We start from the raw sequence: 22,820 nt of genomic DNA, 5'->3' as shown, positions 1-22,820 counted from the left end.
TATGCTTTCATTTCTCTTGGACAGTTACTTGAGAGTAGAAAGATTGGGACCTAGAGTAGATATGTTTTAAAAAAATGCTGGGGGTTCCCTGGTGGCCTAGAGGTTAAGATTCTGGGGTTTACCTGCTGTGGATCTTGTTGAGTCCCTGGTCAGGGGACTGAGATTGTACCAGCTATGCTGCATGGCCAAAAAAGAAAAACAACAAAAAAGAAACGGCAAATTGTTTTCCAAAGTGCTTGTCCCATTTTTTTCTTTTTTAATTCTTACCGGCCATGTATATTAGAGTTCTACTTGCTCTATAGCCTCATCAAATTTGGCATGGTTAATCTTTTTTTTTGTTTTGGCCACACTGTGTGGCATGCAGGATCTTAGTTCCCTCACTGAACCCTGTGCCCCCTGCAGTGGAATCACAGAGTCCTAACCCCTGGATCACGAGGGAAGTCCCTGGTCAGTCTTTTTAATTTTAGATGTTGTAATAGGCATGTAGTAGAATCTCATTTTGGTTATAATTTGCATTTCCTTGATGATAAATGTTGTTGCGAATCATTTCTTATGCTTATTTAACATCTGTATATCTTTTATGAGGAAGTGTCTGTTCAGATATTTTGCCTGTATTTTGATAATTAGATTCTTTGTCTTGTTGTGTGTTGGTTTTTTTAAATGATTTCATTTATTTATTTTTGGCTGTGCTGGGTCTTGGTTGCTGCACAGGGTTTCTCTTGTTGCAGAGCTGAGGCTGCCCTCCAGTTGCGATCATGGGCTTCTCATGACGAGGGCTTCTCTTGCTGTGGAGCAGTGGGCCCTCGGGCACTCGGGCTTCAGTAGTTGCAGCATACGGGCTCAGCAGTTGTGGTGCACAGGCTCAGCAGATCCCCAGCATGTGGGGTCTTCCTGGATCAGGGATCGAACCCATGTCTCCTGCATTGGCAGGCAGATTCTTTACCACTGAACCACCAGGGAAGCCCTCTCACTGTGTTTTGAGAGCTCTTTATATGTTCTGGATACAAGTTCTTTTATTGCTACTGCTGCTGCTAAGTCACTTCAGTTGTGTCCGACTCTGTGTGATCCCATAGACGGCAGCCCACCAGGCTCCCCCGTCCCTGAGATTCTCCAGGCAAGAACACTGGAGTGGGTTGCCATTTCCTTCTCCAATGTGTGAAAGTGAAAAGTGAAAGTGAAGTCGCTCAGTTGTGTCTGACTCTTAGCGACCCCATGGACCGCAGCCTACCAGGCTCCTCCAAACATGGGATTTTCCAGGCAAGAGTACTGGAGTGGGATGCCATTGCCTTCTCCGAGTTCTTTTATTAGGTGTGTGCAAATGTTTTCATCATCTTTAAGGATTTCAAATTCCAGTTGAGCTATTTCAAATCCTAAAAGATGATGCTGTTAAAGTGCTGCATTCAATATTCAGCAGCATATTTGGAAAACTCAGCAGTGACCACAGGAAAAGGTCAGTTTTCATTCCAGTCCCAAAGAAAGGCAATGCCAAAGAATGTTCAAAGTACCGCACAATTTCACTCATCTCACACGCTAGCAAAGTAATACTCAAAATTCTCCAAGCCAAGCTTCAACAGCTATATGAACCGAGAGCTTCCAGATGTTGAAGCTGGATTTAGAAAAGGCAGAGGAACCAGAGATCAAGTTGCCAACATCTGTTGGATCATCGAAAAAACAAGAGAATTACAGAAAAACATCTACTTCTGGTTTATTGATTACTCCAAAGCCTTTGACTGTGTGGATCACAACAAACTGTGGAAAATTCTTAAAGAGATGGGAATACCAGACCACCTGACCTGCCTCCAGAGAAATCTGTATGTAGGTCAAGAAGCAATAGTTAGAACCAGACATGGAACAATGGGCTGGTTCCAAACTGGGAAAGGAGTACGTCAAGGCTGTATATTGTCACTCTGCTTATTTAACTTATTTGCAGAGTACATCATGTGAAATGCCAGGCTGTGTGAAGCTGTGTGAAGCACAAGCTGGAATCAAGATTGCTGGGAGAAATATTAATAACCTCAGGTATGCAGATGACACCACCCTTATGGCAGAAAGTGAAGAACCAAGAACCTCTTGATGAAAGTGAAAAGGGAGAGTGAAAAAGCTGGCTTAAAACTCAACATTTAAAAAATGAAGATCATGGCATCTGGTCCTATCACTTCATAGCAGATAGATGGGGAAACAATGGAAATAGTGACAGACTTTATTTTGGGGGGCTCCAAAATCACTGCAGATGGTGACTGCAGCCATGAAATTAAAAGACACTCCTTGGAAGAAAAGCTATGACCAACCTAGATAGCATATTAAAAAGCAGAGACATTACTTTGCTGACAAAGGTCTGTCTAGTCAAGGCTATGGTTTTTCCGGTAATCACATATGGTTTTAAGAGTTGGACCATAAAGAAGGCTGAGTGATGAAGAATTGATGCTTTTGAACTGTGGTCTTCTTGAGAGTCCCTTGGACTGCAAGGAGATCAGACCAGCCAGTCCTAAAGGAAGTCAGTCCTGAATACTCATTGGAAGGACTAATGCTGAAGCTGAAACTCCAATTCTTTGGCCACCTGATGAGAAGAACTGACTCAGTGGAAAAGACCCTGATGCTGGGAAAGATTGAAGGCAGGAGAAGGGGACAACAGAGGATGAGATGGTTGGATGGCATCACCGACTCGATGGATGTGAATTTGAGCAGGAAGTTGGTGATGGACAGTAAAGCCTGGCATGCTGTAGTCCATGGGGTCACAAAGAATCAGATATGACTGAGTGACTGAACTGAACTGCAAATGTTTTCCCCCTGATTGTAGCTTATCTCCCCCTTCCCACCTAAAGAGTGATAGAAAACACTTTAATGGAAACACAATATGAAAATAAAATTTTGTTTCATTTATGTCCTCTGTTAGCCATGAAAAGAGACAAGTGGAATATATAAACAAAATTAAAGAGTCAATATTTAAACTTCAGAAGGGAGTGAAATATTTTTGTGTCACTCATATACATATAAACCATAATGTGCAGAACATGACTTGTAATGCCAACCTAGTAGTAAGTTGATTTATTGTTTATCTATCATATCCTCACTTTACTGAAGTCTGTGAACAAATATAATTTCCTTATAGATTTGACTGTTGAGTTTCAAGCCAGCTTTTTCAGTCTTCTCTTTCACCTTCATCAAGAGGCTCTTTAGTTCCTCTTCACTTTCTGCCAGTAAAGGGGTATCATCTGCATATATGAGGTTGTTGATATTTCTCCCAGCAATCTTGATTCCAGCTTTTGATTCACCTAGCCTGGCATTTTGCATGATGTACTCTTCTTAGAAGTTAAACAATCAGGGTGACAATATACAGCCTTGTCGTACACGTTTCCAGTGTTGAACCAGTCTGTTGTTCCGTGTCCGGTTTTCAAGTTGCTTTTTGACCCACATACAGGTTTCTCAGGAGACAGGTAAGGAGGTCTGGTACTCCCACCTCTTTAAGAATTTTCCACAGTTTGTTGTGATCCACACAGTCAAGGCTTGAGCTTAGTCAATGGAGCAGAAGTGGATGTTTTTTTGGAACTACCTTGCTTTCTCCGTGATCCAACAAATGTTGGCCGTTTGATCCCTGGTTCCGTTGTCCCTTTGAAACCCAACTTGTATATCTGAAAGTTCTTGGTTCACATGTTGCTGAAGCCTACCTTGAAAGACTCTGAGCATAACTTTGCTAGCATGTGAAATGGGCTTCCCTGGTGCCTCAGTGGTAAAGAATCTTCCTGCCAATGCAGGAGACGTGGGTTCGATCCCTGGGTTGTGGAGATTCCCTGAAGAAGGAAATGGCAACCCACTCCAGTATCTTGCCTAGAAAGATCCCATGGACAGAGGAGCCTGGTGGGCTACAGCCCATGGGGTCACAGAAGAGTTGAACAAATCTTAGCAACTAAACAGCAGCAACAACATCCCACTTTATACACAGACACACAGCATCTTCTTTATCTAGTCATTTGTCGATGGACATTTGGGTTGCTTCTGTGTTTTGAATACTGCTGCTGTGAACATCAGGGTGCATGTATCTTTTCAAATTACATAGTTTTCTCTGGATATATGCCCAGGAGTGGGATCGCTGGATCTTATGGCAACTCTGTTTTCAGTTGTTTTTTTTTTAAACCTCAGCATAAGGGATGGACTTACTTTCTTTAAATGAACCATTTAATTAATTAATTTTTTGGCTGTGCCACGTGGCATAGGATCTTAGCTCCCCAGCCAGGGACTGAACCTGTCTGTGCCCTTGACATTGAAAGGTTGGAATCCCAACCATTGGACTACCAGGGAATACTCTTATTTTTAGTTTTTTTAAGGAACCTCCATACTGTTTTCCATACTCGCTGCACTAGTTTACATTCCTCCCAACAATGTGGGAGGGCTCCCTTTTCTCCACACCCTCTCCAACATTTGTTATTTGAATACTTTTAAATGATATGGCCATTCTGACTGGTATGAGGGTGTAGTTTTGATTTGCATTTTGCTAATAATTAGTGATATTGAGCATCTTTTGATGTGCCTATTGGCCATCTAAATGTCTTCTTTCGAAAAATGTCTATTTAGGTCTGCCCATTTTTTATTGGATTATTTTTATTGTTGTTTTTGAGTGGTATGAGCTGTTTATGTATTTTGGAAACTAAGTCCTTGTTGTATCATTTGCAAATATTTTCTCCCAGTCTGTAGGTTGTCTTTTCATTTTATTTATGGTTTCCTTTGCTGTGGAAAAGCTTTATAAATTTGGTTAGGTCCCATTTTGCTTCTTTTTTAATTGCCTTTGGGAGACTGACCTAAGAAAGCATTGGTACAGTTTATGTCACAGAATGTTTTGCCTGTGTTCTCTTCTAGGAGTTTTGTGGCATCATGTCTTAATATCAATATTTAAGTCTTTACAGCTTTTTTTTTTAAATTGGGGTAGATGTTTAAAACTTAATGTAATTAAAAAAGAGTTCTCCTGAATATTCCCTCACACACATGCCCCACCACAAACACAGTTTCCCCTGTTATCAACATCTTGTATTAGCATTGATGTTAGAATTGATTTGTTAGAATTGATGAGCCAATAGTGAGGCATTATTATTAACTAAAGTCCATAGATTATGTTTGGGCATACTCCTTGTGTAATACATCCTGTAGTTTTTGTGTGGACATAAGTTTTCAATTTCATTGGGTAAATAGCAAGTAGCATGATTGCTGGATCACGTGGTGAGACAGTGTTTAGTTTTATGAGAAAGTGCCAAACTATCTTTGAAAGTGGCTGTGCCACTTTGAATTCTCACCAGCAGTGAATACAAATTATGTTTGGTACAAAAAACCCTTAATGTAACTTTTTAAATGTGGTGGAAGGTGCTTCTACCTCTTTGCTGTTTTTTGTTTGCTTTGTTGTTTCCTTTTTCTCTTTGTCTCATGTTTTGGGTTATTTCTTGTTTCCCCTTACCTCTTTTGTTGCCTGATTAAGCTATAGCTTTGTTACTTTGGTGATTGCCTTAGGGTAAGTAATATGCATCTTTACCTTATCACAGTCTGCTTTCAAGTGGTATTATACTGTTTCATGTATACTATAGGAATCTTAAAATTCTATATTTCTGGTTTCTTTCTTTCCACCTTTGTGTTATTACTGTCATATATTTTATTTCTGTAAGCCTTCTGAGTGACTCAGATGGTAAAGAAACCACCTATGATGCGGGAGACCTGGGTTCGATCCCTGGATGGGAAGATGCCCTGGGGGAGGGCATGGCAACCCACTCCAGTATTCTTGCCTGGGAGAATCCCATGGACAGAGGAACCTGGTGGGCTACAGTTTACAGGGTCACAAAGAGTTGGATACAGCTGAAGTGACTGAGAACGCAACAATATACTATTATTATTTTTGCTTCAAACAGTTGTATTTTGAAAGTACTTAATATTTTATAGTTATCATTCCTTTGTGTAGATTGATTTTTTTTTTTAATTATTTATTTATGGCTTCACTGGATCTTTGTTGCTGTACATTGGGCTTTCTTTAGATGCAGTAAACGGGGGCTACTCTTTGTTAGAGTGTGAGGGCTTCTCATTGCAGTGGTTTCTCTTGTGGAGCATAGGTTTTAGGTACATGGGCTTCAATCGCTGTTTCATGCAGGCTCAGTAGTTGCGGCACTGTTCTGGTGCATGGACTTAGTTGCTCTGTAGTATGTGGGATCTTCCCAGACCAGGGATTGAACCTGTATCCCCTGCATTGGAAGGTAGGTTCTTAACCACTGGACCACCAAGGACATCCCTGTGTAGATTGGTTTCTATCTGGTATTGTTTTCTTCTTACCTGAAGGACTTCTTTAAAATTTCTTCTGGTCTTCTGGTGATTAATTCTTTCAGTTTTTGTATGTCTGAAAGGTGTTTTTGTTGGGTAAAGAATCCTACGTTGGCACTTATGTTTTTTCGGTACTTTAGAAGTGTTTCTTCACTTTCCTTTGACTTCACTGCTTCAGATAAACATTTTTTTTCTTTTTTTCTCTCGATGTCTTCTCTTTCTAGCTTTTTCTTTAATGTTTTCTATCACTCCTTTTAAATAATTTGATTTTGATGTATCTTGGTGTAGTTTTCTTATCTCATATGCTTGAGGTTTGGTCAGTTTTCTTGGATCTGTAGATTTCTAATTTTCATGAAATTTGGCAAATTTTCACCCACTGTTTCTTTAAATATTTTTTTTTCTGTCCTCTCTCTTTTGTGGATTCTATTATGCATATATTAGAAATCAGAATATAATTTAACATGTTGCACAGGCCACTGATCTCTTTTAATTTGGATAATTTTTATTGCTATGTCTTCCAAGTCCACTGATGTTTTCTGTAGTGTCTGCTCTGTCATTGATCTATTTAGCATGTTTTCCACCTCAGATATTGTTGTAATTACTTCTAGATGTTTGATTTGTGTATTTTTAGAAAATTTTTCATACCTATACTTAGCGTTTTAAGTCTACTAGACTAATAATAAAAGTCTTGGGTTCGATCCCTGGGTCAGGAAGATGCCCTGGAGGAAGGCATGACAACTCACTCCAGTATTTTTGCCTGGAGAATCCCCATGGACAGAGGAGCCTGGACTATAGTCCTTAGGACTGCAAAGAGTTGGAATCAAGCAACTTATCACACAGACTAATAACAACAACTTAGTGTCTTTGAATATTCTATCATCTGTGTCATTTGTGGGTTTGCATCAGTTGATTTTTCTCCTCTTTGTGTATCATATTTTTCTTTTTCTTTGAATGCTGCTAATTTTTTATTGGATGCCATACAGTATACATTTTACATTGTTAAGTAATAGATATTTTTGTATTCTTACACATATTTTTATTTTGTGACATAGCTAAGTTACTTGGAAGCAGTTTGATCTTTTTTAGGTCTTGCTTTTAACCTTTGCTAGGCAGGATCAGAGCAGCCCAGATAATTTTGGCCTTCTACAGACACAAAATCCTTCCAACTGCTCTACTTAATACTATATGATGATGAAGTTTTCCATTCTAGCCGATAGAGGCAGGAACTCTTCCTAGTCTGTGAGCTTCAGAAATTGTTTCCTCAACACTCTTTAGCTGGTTCTTTTTAGGGCCTTGTGTGGTTTCCTCACTGAGGAAATCAAACTACATATGTGCTAATCAATATTCAGGTGAAGATTAGAGGGTTCACCCTCTGCTGATCTACTTAACTTTTTAAAAATAAAAAGAAGCAGACTTTTGTGAGTACTGTTAGAGATTTTTAAAAGTTGGAATTCACTTATGGCCTTAACAGTAAATAAATAAAAATTTATTTTCTGTGCTATATGAACTATAACCACAGTAGGACTTGAACTCAAATTGAAGCTTTTCTTTAATGGCATGATTATTCTAATTTCTCTTAATTTATCATAGAATACAAATTTCATTTCTGAGTCTTATTTAAACTTATGTGAATATAGTCCTGTTTTTTTCACTCAATATCCAAACCCACCCCACATGAAAAATTATTGAAGTTCCATTGTAATGCTCTAGTTTTCAAAATTTAACCCTTTTGGGGGGGGGGTTCACAAAATAGTCTGGGTTTGCTATATGAATTTTTTTAAAGACAAAAACCCTCATATCTAGATTCAGTTATAATAGCCTGAAAAATGACATATTAATTTTATATTTTAAGTTTAGTTCAGTTGCTCAGTCTTGTCTGACTCTTTGTGACCCCATGAACTGCAGCACGCCAGGCCTCCCTTTCCATCACCAACTCCCAGAGAACACCTAAACCCATGTCCATTGAGTCGGTGATGCCATCCAACCATCTCATCTTCTGTTGTCCTCTTCTCCTCCTGCCCTCAATCTTTACCAGCATCAGGATCTTTTCAAATGAGTCAGCTCTTCGCATCAGGTGGCCAAAGTATTGGAGTTTCAGCTTCAGCATCAGTCCGTCCAATGAGCACCCAGGACTGATCTCCTTTAGGATGGACTGGTTGGATCTCCTTGCAGTCCAAGGGACTCTGAAGAGTCTTCTCCGACACCACAGTTCAAAAGCATCAATTCTTCGGCACTCAGCTTTATAGTCCAACTTCTCACATCCATACTTGAGTACTGGAAACACCATAGCCTTGACTAGGGGGACCTTTGTTGACAAAGTAATGTCTGCTTTTCAGTATGCTGTCTAGGTTGGTCATAACTTTCCTTCCAAGGAGTAAAGCATCTTTGAATTTCATGGCTGCAATCACCATCTGCAGTGATTTTGGAGCCCCCCAAAATTAAGTCAGCCACTATTTTCACTGTTTCCCCATCTGTTTGCCATGAAGTGATGGGACTAGATGCCATGATCTTAGTTTTCTAAATGTTGAGCTATAAGCCAACTTCTTCACTCTCCTCTTTCACTTTCATCAAGAGGCTCTTTAGTTCTTCACTTTCTGCCATAAGGGTGTTGTTATCTGCATATCTGAGGTTATTGATATTTCTCCCGGCAATCTTGACTCCCGCTTGTGCTTCCTCCAGCCCAGCATTTCTCATGATGTACTCTGCATATAAGTTAAATAAGCAGGGTGACAATATACAGCCTTGACATACTCCTTTTCCTATTTGGAACCAGTCGTTGTTCCATGTGCAGTTCAAACTGTTGCTTCCTAACCTGCATACAGGTTTCTCAGGAGGCAGGTCAGGTGGTCTGGTATTCCTGTCTCCTTCAGAATTTTCCACAGTTTATTATGATCCACACAGTCAAAGGCTTTGGCATAGAAGAGTCTTAAAATATAGTTTTTAACTAGTTTTTAAAACTAGTTTTTAACTAGAGTTTTTTTTTTTTTTTTTTTTGGCCACACCTGTGGTATGCAGAATTCTAGTTTCCCAATCAGGGATCGAACCTGTGAACCCTGCAGTGGAAGCATGGAGTCTTAACCACTGGGCTGCCAGGGAAGTCCCTTGACTAGTACTAGCCAGTACCACAGTTACCTAAAGGGTTTGGAAATTTTGATTACTTCAGGAACATTACAGATCTAAATATATATCCAAAAGAATTGAAAACTAGTACTCAAATAAATGCATTGTTCATACATGTTCATAGCAGTACTGTTCACAGTAACTAAAAGGTAGAAGAATCCAAATGTCCATTAATGGATGAATGGATAAGCAAATTGTGGTACATACAAACGATATATTTCTTATTCAGCCATAAAAAGGAGTGAAGTATCTGAAACATGATACAACATGGATGAATCTAGAAAACATGCTAAGTGAAGGAAGCCAGACACAAAAACTCATGTATTACATGATTCTGCTTAAATGCTATAACCAGAATAGATAAATCCAAAGAGACAGAACTGGAATTGGTAGTGTCCAGGGGGTAGGGGGGATGGGGAGAAACTGCTTACTAGGTAAGTTTTTTTTTTTTTGGTAATATTTATTTGGCTGCACCAGGTCTTAGTTGTGGCACGTGGGATCTTATATCTTTGTTGTCTGTAGCATGTGGGATCTTTAGTTGTGGCATGTGGGATATCTAGTCCCATGACCAGGGAATGAACCCAGGCCCCCTGCATTGGGCATGTGGAGTCTTATAGGACCACCAGGGAATCCCTGAGTAAGGGGTTTTACTCTGGAGTGATAAAAATATTTTGGAACTCGGTAGAGGTGGTGGTTGCACTATACTATGAGCATACTAAATGCCATCGACTTATTCACTATAAAATGTTTGTTTTCTTATGTGAATTTTGCTTCAATAAATTATTTTCAAAAGCTACAAAGATGACTTATTTAAAAATTGACTTAATGTAAACAGTGTTAGCATTTTCAAAATTGGGAATAAGTTAGAATGCAGATGTTTTCACAAGTATTGGTACTATGAAAGAAAGAAAGGTGGAAGTGAAGTCGCTCAGTCCTGTCTGACTCTTTGTGACCCCATGGATCATAGCCTACCAGGCTTCTCTGTCCATGGGATTTTCTAGGCAAGAGTACTGGAGTCGGTTGCCATTTCCTTCTCTAGGGGATCTTCCCGACCCAGGGGTCGAACCGAGGTCTCTCTCGTTGCAGGCAGATGCTTTACCCTCTGAGCCACCAGGGAAGCCCTATTGGTACTTTAATAAAATGTTAATAAAGATTTAACTCTAAAAGGTTATTTTTCATCCTTATTTAAAACTATTTACAGATGAAAACTTCTGTAAATAGAAGTGAAACCTATAACAGGACCTATAGTTAAAATACAGTAAAGACATTTACCTGCTTACCTGGCTTTAAATGTTTATTCTAATGAGATTAAATCTTTTAGTTTATTTCTTCTTCTAGTTCAGTCTTTTTTTTTTTTAATATTTTTTTTTTTTACTTCTTTCCATTCCTTCATTTTATTTATTTATTTTTTTCTAGTTCAGTCTTTAATGCTATGTGGAAGATAATTTATTGTAGAAAAATACAAAAGCATAATCTAATTAGAAGTCAAATGCACGTGACTTATATTTGTACTACCATTGATTGATTTTGCTGTTTATCAGAATTTAAAAATTGCTTACCTTACATATTTTAACTTCACATATGTTAACTGAACATTATATATTTTCTCAAATCTTTGTGGTCTCAGCTACTTTTCTAGAATCTAGGATTAAAGTAAATTATTACTGACTGTCATGCTTAATTATTTGAAAGTGATATATGTGATCTTTCTGGATAGAAATTACCTATGAAATTATTTTCCTAAATTTAGATAGTTTAGAAGTGTTGGTTCAATTTTCAGTGTATTTCCATATTCAATACATTTTATTTTATTTTTTCAAAATGTTCATTTATTTAGTCTGCATCGAGTCTCACTTGTAGCATGCAGGATCCTCTTTGTGGCATACAGGCTCAGCAGTTGCACTGTGAGGCCCGAGTCGCACCCACAGCATGTGGGATCTTAGTCCCTGACCAAGGATTGAACCCGCATCCCCTGCATTTGGGAGGCTGATCTTAACCACTGGACCACCAGGGAAGGCCCTCAATATATTTAAATAGATAGTTACATCAGACAGTTTGCAATCTACAATTCTACTAATTTTTTTAAAAATCTGATATCAATATATGAATGACAGTGTTAATATGCTAAATTACTGATTTTTCTTTTCTAGAATTGAGCGTACAATTAAAACAAAATGACAACCTCCTGGAGTGATCGGTTACAAAATGCGGCAGATATGCCTGCTAACATGGATAAACATGCCCTGAAAAAGTATCGGCGAGAAGCCTATCATCGGTAAGTATTTAGTCTATTTATTTTATTTATTATTTTTAAATTTTTGGCTGCGCTGGCTTTTTGTTGCCATGCGTCTGGGCTTTTTTTAGTTGCGGCAAGCAGGGGCTACTCTTCCTTGTCATTTGGTTGCTTTTCTTGTGAAGCACAAACTCGAGGGGTCTTGGGCTCAGTAGTAGAGGCGCATGGGCCCAGTTGCTCTATGGCATATGGGATCTTCCAAGACCAGGGATCAAACCTGTGTCCCCTGCATTGGCGGATTCCTAACTTCTGGACCACCAGGGAGGTCCTATTTTATCAGCTTAATTCTCAAAACAGCTCTATAAAGTGGGCATATAATATCTTCATTTTACAGATTATGAAATTAGTGTGCAGAGTGGTTAGGTAATTTACCCTAGATCACATAGCTAGTTCATGGTTCAAACCAGTCCAAAGTCCAGACTTCTAATTGCCAGACTTTTAACCACATTGCTGTTGCTGCTTAAAAAAAAAAATTTCTTTTTACTGCTTCTTATATCTTCTTATATCTACTAATAAAAGTCCTCAAGAGCAGAAAGTCTTCAGCAGCTAAAAGATTGTGCCTTAGTTATTAATAATACAATTCTTAATTACTATTTGCCAGAAACTGATTATAATTTTTAAATAGAGTTTTAGAATTGTGCCTACTGGTTACTGTGTTAGTCTTGAATGTAAATAATTCTTGATATTAACAGTGTTTTCTTATGTTAAGATTTTAAAATTTCCTTTAAATCATTTTTCCTTTAAAAATTTAAAGTGTAAAGTATTCTCAATTTACTTGCCACTTTTAATAGATTCAGTTAAATGGCTCTTTCTAAATTTTAATGGCTACCTGAACCTTAAGTAGCTGAGATACTTGAAAGTAGGTATTGTAATTAGGAATCATTGGTTTTAGACATAAATTAGAAGTTTATACTTGATAGAAACATCTGGGCCACACTAGAACCATTTCTGCTTCCATCTTGGGAAAGCCAGGAATAAGTAGAAATGCTGGTTTACTGGTAGTGCCAAAAAAATTGCATGGGAACTCCAGGAAATCTGTGATAACTCAATTACTCATCTGTTCTGAGATGGTTAAATTAGTTTATACAGATAAGTTTTTGTAAAACAGACGAAAGAATTATTCTGGTTCCATTCTTTATTGTGTAGGAAAGCTAATCCAGATTAGGTAACATTTCAGTGGTTCAGTAAGCATTAATATTTTGAAGAAGATTGATACTGAATATTGAATATTTTGAAAGTTAATTATTGTATTAGTAGTTGGTTTTTAAGTAGATTGGTGATATTTTCCTGATACTAGGTCACTAGGTAGCATTTTTTTTTCCAATTCATTGTTTACATTATGGAAAAAAACATAAGAACACATATTATGAGTACTACTTGTACCATAGAACAAAATTTTGGAAACTTAGAGAGTAAAAGATGAAAAATTAAAAACTGAATTCCCAAAGCAAAAAAGTGTATATTTGAATCATTTAATATGTGGTATACACAAATTTTTATCACTTCAGGTGAAAACCACACCTTCCTGCCAACTAGTGTCACATTCTTAGAAGGATGCAAAGGATGAACCCTGAACCTCACAAAATGTGCTGATTTTTGTATTCTTGAGTTTAAAACATGGGTACTGCCTTTTCCAAATTCCAAATCTTTCATTCTGCTTTTTCTGTTTGCTTGTTATGTTCATTGAGAACACCAGTTACTTCTACATTCTTGATTTGGTTTAGACAAAGGGGTTTTAATGATCATCCAGAGTTTGTTGAACAGCTTCATGCAGTGTAAACTGTCCTGTCTTATCAGTTTCATTTAATGCATTTTTATATTTCACATAGTCCTGGAGCTCAACATGATATAAATTGAACATATAAGCTGACAACAAATCTGTCTTGACAAGGTGGAATCTTCAGTCCATCCCACTGTAGGCAGTATAACTTATTTTAGACCCCAATAAGTTTTCTGTTTTGGTCACTTAGTGGTGCAAATCTATTAGAAAGGAAACAGTATTTCATAACAAATTGATTTGATTCTGTTAATTCCCATCAAAATAGGAAGACTCAATTAGTCAGTGGGTACTGGTGATCCTCTGCAGTGATGAGACATGTTGCTTCATGTATGTGGGAATTAAACTGTAAAACAGAGTGTTTAGGTGTGTGTAAAATAAAAGGCATAACATATGCATTTGGAAGAGAAAAAATCTAGAGAGAGGTGTTTTATATTTTCTATTCAGTTTTTTTATTGTAGCCTTTATATTCATAAAGTATACATTTGGTTATGATGTAACATCACTGAAAACAAGGGCTTAGAATTATGTAGTGAAGAGAGGTCATCTAGGAAACATCAAGTATCCTAATTGTATTTAATGTGTCACAGCCTGACAGCACTTCTGACTCATTTGGAATGATAACCTCCTGGAAGATTTTAGACAGGCTCTCACACCCTGTGTTCTTAGTATAGTAGAGTAATAGGAAGAATAGAAAAAGCATCATGAACGGTTTGAACTTTTAGATCATTTAAAACTTTTTTCCCCTTTTTTCTATTTTAGTGAAGTATACATGACCTAAAATTTGTCATCTTAACTGTTTTTAAGTATACAGTTTAGTGGTATTAAGTATATACACATTGTTAGGTAGTCATCACCACTGTCCATCCCCACAACTCTTTTCATTTTGTAAAATTAAAACCTTATGCCTATTGAGCAATAATAACTTTCCAGTCTCCCCTCACCCTAACCCTTGGCAACCAGTCACCATTATCTTTCTGTCTTGATGGTTTTGACCACCCTAAGTACCTCGTGTGGAGAAGGCAATGGCACCCCACTCCAGTACTCTTGCCTGGAAAATCCCATGTTTGGAGGAGCCTGGTAGGCTACAGTCCATGGGGTCGCTGAGAGTCGGACACGACTGAGCGACTTCGCTTTCACTTTTCACTTTCATGCATTGGAGAAGGAAATGGCAGCCCACTCCAGTGTTCTTGCCTGGAGAATCCCAGGGATGGGGGAGCCTGGTGGGCTGCCATCTATGGGGTTGCACAGAGTCAGACATGACTGAAGGGACTTAGCAGCAGCAAGTACCTCGTGTAAATAGAATCATCCAGTGTTTGTCTTTTGTGACTGGCTTATTTCACTTAGCATGATGTCACCAAGATTCATCTTTGTTGTAGCATATTCCAGAATTTCCTTTTAATATAGAGAATTAGGTTCTTGAACTCTTGCAGGTATTTGCTTTTGTTAATTAAAATTTTTTAATAGAAAGCTTTGAAAAGAAATTTAGTTTTTTAGTTAAGTCAATTTATATTCTATTTCAGGGCTCCATATTAAAGACATTTATTGGAATTGGTAATTTATCCTTGGTTAAATCAGGCAAGCTGTGATGATCATTTATCATAATTGTACCTTGTATGTGATGCTTCAGAATTCCCTTTTGGAAGAAGCTAAATATTTTTAAGTAAATAAATACCTAACTTCCAACTTTTTTTCTTGCTTAATATTAGTCTTCTAAGTTACAATATGGAAATGATGTTCATGTGTCATTATTAAGAAACTGGCCTTCAGAATGTATGACGTGTTCTTTCATTTCCTTATTATGATTGTTGAGTTGTCTATGCTGGGGTTAATCATCAGGCGGAACCCTTCATTGGAATATGTTTCTGTATATGGTCAGAAGACAGGCTGAGCTGTTTAGATCTTATTGTGGCTTGAAGGAGGCAGGTTAAACAATTACCTTTTGAATAGTACCCTGTTGGATATCTAGAATTTGATAATAATGAGTACCAGTCACAGTTTGTGTCCACCAAATCCAGGAGTGGAACTATTAGAATTTTCATCTGCTCTTCCTGTTGACAGTACCCTGGATGCTGAAGTCAGGTATTTGGTTTTATCCTTTTAAAGTTTCAATGGTTACTGTACAGATTAATTTTTGTAAGTGAATTTGCTCTTTGTGAACATAGCTTGTGAATTCATCAGTTGTTTTTATCTTGTCAAACTGAAATTAGATAAATAACTGGGTTTGTGAATTTTTGGTTATCCAAACTTTTGTCTTATTTTGAAAGACATTGTAGTCACTTTGTCCTTAAAGTTCTTTGTATAGTTGTCTGAAATTATTTTTTTAATTGAAATTTTGGCCTTTATATCAGTATTTACTTAGATCTGTTGAATAATAATTTATTTTCCAGTCAACGTAAATTTATCATATATGTCTAAGGAATAAAAGGAATTTACTTTTTAGTACCTAGAGCTTAGCACATTAGTAGAATTAGAGATGTTAATAATGTTTTAACCTCAGATTAAAGACAGGTGTCAGATTTTATGCAGACAAGGACTACAGGTAAGTGAAGTTTAATTTTTTTCTCAATTACTTACGGATATCACATGAATGTCATTCACTTTTTGTATCATAAAAATGATACCATTTTATACCATCACCAACCATGTTAGGAATGTGCTTTTAGGGAAGAAGTGAAGTCACTAAGTCGTGTCCGACTCTTTGTGACCCTGTGGACTGTAGCCCACCAGGCTCCTCAATTCATGGGGTTCTCCAAGCAGGAATACTGGAGTGGATTGCTATTTCCTTCTCCAGGGGATCTTCCTGACCCTGGGATCGAACCTAGGTCTCCCGCATTGCGGGCAGACGCTTTAACCTCTGAGCCACCAGGGAAGCCCGTTTTAGGGAATAGGGAATGCCAATTAAAACCATGTTGTATATACAAATTACAGTGGCTAAAATTAAAAATACTGGCAATACCAAATGTTGATAAGAATGTGGAGTATTTAGAACTCTGTTTCATTGTTGGTAGAAAGGCAAAATGCTCCAACTACTCTGCAGAACAGTTTGGTAGTTTCTTATAAAGTTAGAGGCACTTATCTATCATTACTTACCATTTTGTATCATTTTGAGTTAACCTGCTATTTTAGTATAGTTTCTAATATTCAGGTGGATAAATTGTTAAAGTTTCAGTAGCCATATTGTAGATTGAAAGTCACATGGAAATAAGGTTCTCAGAAATGCCAAGAAGCCATCCTTAAATAATGTACAGATGTCCTGTCAGAGTAAGAAGAATGAGGTAGAGTATCAGAACTATATTAATTTTTTTGTTAGTATATCATTCTAATGCTTTGGCTAGTGTTTCGTATTCCTAAGGAATGACAAATGAGGACTCAGGGATTGGTAAGACTTTGAACATTTGAGTGATGGAATACTATTCAGCAGTAACAAGGAATGAACTATGATGCACCAACTTTAATGCAGCTCAAGAAAACTATGCTGAGTTAATAAAGCAAATCTCACAAAGTTACTTACTGTATTACTCCATAGCATGCCTGAAATGGTAAAATTATGGAGATAGGGGAGAGAGTAGTGGTTTGATGTTAGGGATTGGCTTGGGTGGAGGGAGATGGGTGTTGCTGTAAAAAGTAGCACAAGGAATCCTTGTGATGGAACTGTTTTGTATCTTGACTCTAGTGGTGATTACATGAATCTACACAGACACAAATGAGTGCATATAAAACTGGTGAAACTTGAATAAGGTTGGTGAGTTGTATCAATGTCAGTTTCCTGGTTGTGATATTTATGCAAGATGTTCCCATTGGGGATGAAGAGTATAGGAATCTCTCTATATTATTTCTTACTATTGCATGTGAATCTATAGTTATCTCAACATAGCAAGTTTAATTTATAAAATTCTCTCAGTGACATAACTTCTTGTATCATGGGTATTGTGTGCTCTAGATACAAGTTCTCTTTAAAATGTGCAGTGATGCTACTTCATGGAATACAAATTCTCTAAACTTTATTATTCAAAAGAAGATGCTAGATCCTAAAACATTCTCAGTTTCTCTGCCACCATTCCCTCTGTGCTTTTTCCCCAAACAAAAAGTAAAATGAAAAAGGAAAGTAGTGGTGGTCATGGCAGTGGCAAGGAAGAGAGAGAACAAAAGATAGCAAATCTTTGATTTAATGAAATCCTATAGTAAGAAACTTTGGCTGAGGAAATGTTATTCATATTTATATAGTCTATTTCACCTTCAAGGATTCTTTTGTGTATGTGTATATACGTATGTTTTCTGTAACATCTTACAAGAAAACTTGAATGAACTTTTTGGCCAAACCAATATGTTTATAAAATAATATTTGGTCATGCCTTGCGGCTTGCAGGATCCCAGTTCCCTGATCAGGGATTGTCCAGCAGTGAAAGCCAGAACCCTAACCATGAGGCCACCAGGGAACTCCCTCAAGGATTCTTTTGGATATGGCTTCTTTTATTCAGCATAATGTCTAAGAGATTCAGCCATGTTGTTGTGCGTGTCAGTAATTTGTTCTTCTTTATTACTATCTGGCATTCCGTTGTATGATTATGCCACAGTTTGTTTATTCATTTTGGAGCTTTTGACTTTTTTCAGTTTTTAGCTACCAACTTAGGAAATATTTGTAAGTCACACATCTGATTAAGGACTTGTATTCAGAATATATGAAGAACTTTTAAAATTCAACAATATAAGAACAACTCAATGAAAGAAATGGGCAAAAGACCGACACATCATTGCAGAGGACATATGGAGGGCATAAAAAGACATTCGTAACATCCCCAGCCGTGTTGGGAATGTGCTTTTAGGGAATGGGGAATGACAATTAAAACCCCATTGTATAAACCTATTACAATGGCTAAAATAAAAAATACTGGCAGTACCAAATGTTGATAAGAACGTGGAGCATTCAGAATTCTGTTTCATTGTTGGTAGAAAGGCAAAATGCTTCAGCTACTCTGCAGGACAGTTTGGTAGTTTCTTATAAAGTTAGAGACATTTAGCTAATGACCCAGAGATCTTACTCCTAGATATTTGTACTAGATAAATGAAAACTTTGTGCTCACATGAAAAAAACTGCACGAATAATGTGTAGAGTATATTAGTCTGTTGTTACTCCATCACTAAATCGTGTCTAACTCTTTGCAACCTCATGGACTGCAGCATGCCAGGCTTCCCTGTCCTTCACTGTCTCCTGGAATTTGCTGAAACTCAAGAACATAGAGTCAGTGATGCTATCTAACTATTTCATCCTCTGTTGCCTACTTCTTCTTTTTCCTTCAATCTTCCCAGCATCAGGGCCTTTCCCAGTAAGTCAGCTCTTCGCATCAGGTAGCCAAAGTAATGGAGCTTCAACATCAGTCCTTCCAATGAATATTAAGGGTTGATTTCCTTTAGGATTGACTGGTTTTGCCTCAAACAGGAGACAACCCAAATATCCTTTAGTGAGTGAATGCCTAAATAAAATGCAATACATCCACACAATGAAATATAACTCAGGAAAAAGGAACCACACTGTCAATAAGACACAGCACCTTAACCCTCAAGGACAATTCTGGGTCGAAGAAGCCAGTCTTAAGAAGTTCCACACTGTATGATTCTGTTCATATGGTACTCTCAAGGACAAAACTAGAGTGATGGAGGGGCTTCCCCAGTGACTCCGTGGTAAAGAATCTGCCTGCAATGCAGGAGACACAGGTTCAATCCCTGGGTCAGGAAGATCCCCTTGAGGAGGGCATGGCAACCCACTCCAGTGTTCTTGCATGGTGAATCCCATGGACAAAGGAGCCCGGCGGGCTACAATCCGTGGGGTTGCAGAGAGTCGGACACAGGTGAAGTGACTGAGCACATTTGGTGATGGAGAACTGATAAGTGGACTCTTGGAGTTGTCAGAGGAGGAGGAGTGTGACTACAGGAGGAAAGCAGGAGAGTTTTTGAGGGGGGGGGGGGGGTGATGCAATCACATGGCACACCCAGAAGTTTGATTTTACTGTATTCAAATTTTGAAAAAAATGAAAGAATAGCAAGGAGTAGTATTCTGGGCCAATTCGTAAAGCATACATTTAGCTTTAGTACAGAGGAAAAATAGATTTTCCAAGTGGTTACTCTGATTTACAGTTTTACCTGCAATGTGTGAAAGCAGTGTAACCAACATTTTAATATCAATCTCTTGAATAGTATGTCTAATTTAAAAGTAATTTTGTTGGTTATTTTGTGACATATCAGTTTGGTTTTAATTTGTATTTTTCTGGTGAATTATTAGGTTGAACACCATTTTCATGTTAACTAGCTATTTGGATACTGTCTTGTGACTTGACTATTCCATTCATTTGCTAATTGAGTTGTCTCTTATTATTGATTTGTCTTAATACAGATTTTTTAAAAAACAGATTTATTGAGATTAATTCATAGAACATAAAATAGTAATATACAATTCAGTATATTAGTATATTGGGGGTTGTGTAAACATCTCCATTCTCTAATTGCAGAACATTTTCATCACCCTCACAAGAAAGTCTACACATGTTAGTAGTTACTCCTCATTCTCTTCTCTCCCCAGTCCTTGTCAGTCTCTTACCTGCTTTCTGTGTATAGAATTGCCTATTCTGGACATTTCATATAAATGGAATCATAAAATATGTGGCTTTTTTCCTGTCTTTTCACGTGATGTTTTCAGGATTCATCCATTCTTTAGCATGAGTCAATACTTAATTCCTTTAATGGCTGAATAATATTGCTTTGTATGAATATACTACATTTTGTTTATATATTCATCTGTTGCTTAATACTTGGACTGTTTCTACATTTGGCTGGTATGAGTAATGCTCCTGCAAACATTCGTGTGTACATCTTGTGTGGATATGTTTTCAATGTTGGGGTTATATATATAGCAGTGGAATTTGCTGAGTCATATGGTAACTTTTTGTTTAATTTATTGAAGAATCATCAAACTTTGGCCATGCAAATGCATCTTTTTACATTCCCTTCAGCAGTGTATGTGGCTTCCAATTTCTCTACATTCTCAAAATAACACTAATTATTGTCAGTGGGTTTTTAAAAGTTACTGTATCCGTCCTAGTGTTTATGTGGTGGTATTCTGGTTTTGATTTGCATTTCCCTTATGATTAATGGCGTTAAGTATCTTTTATGTTCTTATTGACCATTTATATAACTTCTTTCAGGAAATATCTCTTCAGATCCTTTGCCCGTTTCTTAACTGAGTTTGTCTTTTTATTGTTGACTTGTGTAAGTTATTCATTTTTCTAGATATTAAACCTTTGTCTGGTATATGATCTTCAGATATTTTCTCTCATTCTGTGAGTTGTCTTTTCACTTTCTTGGTAGTGTCGTTTGAAGGACAAATGTTTTTACTCATGAAGTTCAATCTGTATATGATTTCTGTTTCTCATGCTTTTGTTTTCATGTTTAAGAAATCATTGCTAATCTGTGGACAACGATTTATACCTGTATTTTCTTCTGAGAGATATCATTTTATGTTTAAGTTTTATATACATTTTGAGCTAACTTTGTATATGGTGCAAGGTGAGGGTTTAAATTCCTTCTTTTGTATGTGAATATCCAGTTGTCTTAGTTCTATTTGCTGAAAGAGTTCAGTTTCCAATACTCTTCCAATTGTTAAATTAGGAAGAAAGGTTGCAGTCTTTAATGATTAAGTATGATGGTAGCTGTAGGTTTTTCACAGCTGCCCTTTATCAGTTTGAGGCAGTTCCTTTCTGATCTTAGTTTGAGATTCTTTTCTATTCCTAGTTTGCAGAACCAAGGAAATAGAGGGTTGACTGCAGAGTTATATGTGGATTTTTCAATTGTGTGGGGTTTGGTGCCCCAACACTCTCCTTGTTCAAGGGTCAACTGTATTATATATAATAGTAACATGGTTTCAAAAATCAAAACTATTCAAAAAGACTGTCAGAAATGTCACTCCCACTAATGTTCCTCCCCAAATTGGTAGGTAATAAACTTTGGATTTCTTTTTATTTATTGTGCTTGGGAGTCATTGGAGTTCTTTATTCTATGCTTGCCTTTAATTGGTTTATAAATTTTCAGCTGTTATCTTTTCGTGTGTTGTCCTTGCTCTGTTCTCTTTGGAGAAAGAACTCTGATAAGTGTATGTTAGACTTTGGCACTGTTTTCCTCCCTTCTCATATCCTTTCTTTTGTATTTTTCATCCTTTTTTGTCTCTGTGTCACATTCTGGAATGTTTTTCCTGACCTACCTTCCAGTTCACTAATTCTGTTTTCGGTTGGGTCTGACCTGAATCTGTTCTTCACATTTTTTATTTTAATTAATTTTTACTTTCTTCAGCATTTCATTTTGGAATCTTTTTTCAAATATACTGTTAACTTTTTAAAAAATATAATTTCCAGTTATATATTAAACATTTAAATACTTTTCTATAAAAGAAGTCCCTTTCTTAGGTTTTTAAAAAATTAATTTTATTTTTGGTTGTGCTGCATCTTCATTGCATCTCTAGTTGCAGTGCATGGGCTCCTCATTACGGTGGCTTCTCTTGTTGAGGAGCACTGGCTCAGGAGTTGTGGCACCCAGGCTTAATTGTTCCACAGCCTGTGGAATCTTCCTGGACCAGGGATCAAACCCATGTCCCCCACATTGGCAAGCGGATTCTTATCCACTGTACCACCAGCAAAGTCCCTCAAACATTTAAATCTTAATGAATTTTGGTTTAAGAATCAAAATGATCTGAAGTACATTCCTATCTCTGTTTCCAACCACTTCCCTTTTCAAAGTTTTTTAAAAAATAATTGTTACTATTCTCGTTAGGAAGTCAAACCATCTGTGAGTGTGACTACCATCAATCCAAGAAATAGAGAATAATACAGTTATCAACCCCAAATTTTAATCTTGTAATTACTTTTTAAAAGTGCTTGAAACTATTTAGGTAATACATAATTAAATTCTTATTGTGCAATATTCAGGAATTCAGAAATATATACAGTAAAGTATGAAAGTTCCCCTTCATTTACATTTTCACCCCCATTCCTCTTTGTCATAGGTAAACAATGTCAGTAGTTTGGAGAGCATTCTTCTAGTCCTCTTTCAATGCATTTAAACATGTGAGCATGTGTGCACTTTAATACAACCTCCTAATCTTTCTAGATTCTGGCCTGTTCTTTTCATTCCTGATGGTGCTAGTCCAGGCTCTGGTCATCACTGTCATGCATTGCAAAAGTAACCATAACCCCGCTTATGTCTGCCTGCTTTTAGCCTTGTCATCTTCAGATCTGTTTTGTAAATCATGTTTATCACCCAGCTTAAGACCTTTGAGTGGCATCATATCCAGAATGC

At 37.2% G+C, this 22,820-nt stretch overlaps 1 protein-coding gene across 3 annotated transcripts in view; it reads left to right on the top strand.

The window, feature by feature from the left end:
• Positions 1 to 22,820, top strand: part of NT5C2 (5'-nucleotidase, cytosolic II) — a 149,490-nt gene that overhangs the window by 65,466 nt on the left and 61,204 nt on the right. For all 3 annotated transcript variants that reach the window (XM_070470095.1, XM_020897905.2, XM_020897904.2), the window contains exon 2: positions 11,559 to 11,683. In XM_070470095.1, the coding sequence (XP_070326196.1) occupies positions 11,583 to 11,683 (101 nt within the window). In that variant the 5' untranslated portion in view covers positions 11,559 to 11,582. The remainder of the gene's footprint in view (positions 1 to 11,558; positions 11,684 to 22,820) is intronic.

Source organism: Odocoileus virginianus, chromosome 7, assembly GCF_023699985.2.
Source record: "Odocoileus virginianus isolate 20LAN1187 ecotype Illinois chromosome 7, Ovbor_1.2, whole genome shotgun sequence".
Taxonomy (NCBI): domain Eukaryota; kingdom Metazoa; phylum Chordata; class Mammalia; order Artiodactyla; family Cervidae; genus Odocoileus; species Odocoileus virginianus.
Note: the sequence above shows the minus strand (reverse complement) of the source record. Positions and strands in the feature narration are given on the sequence as shown.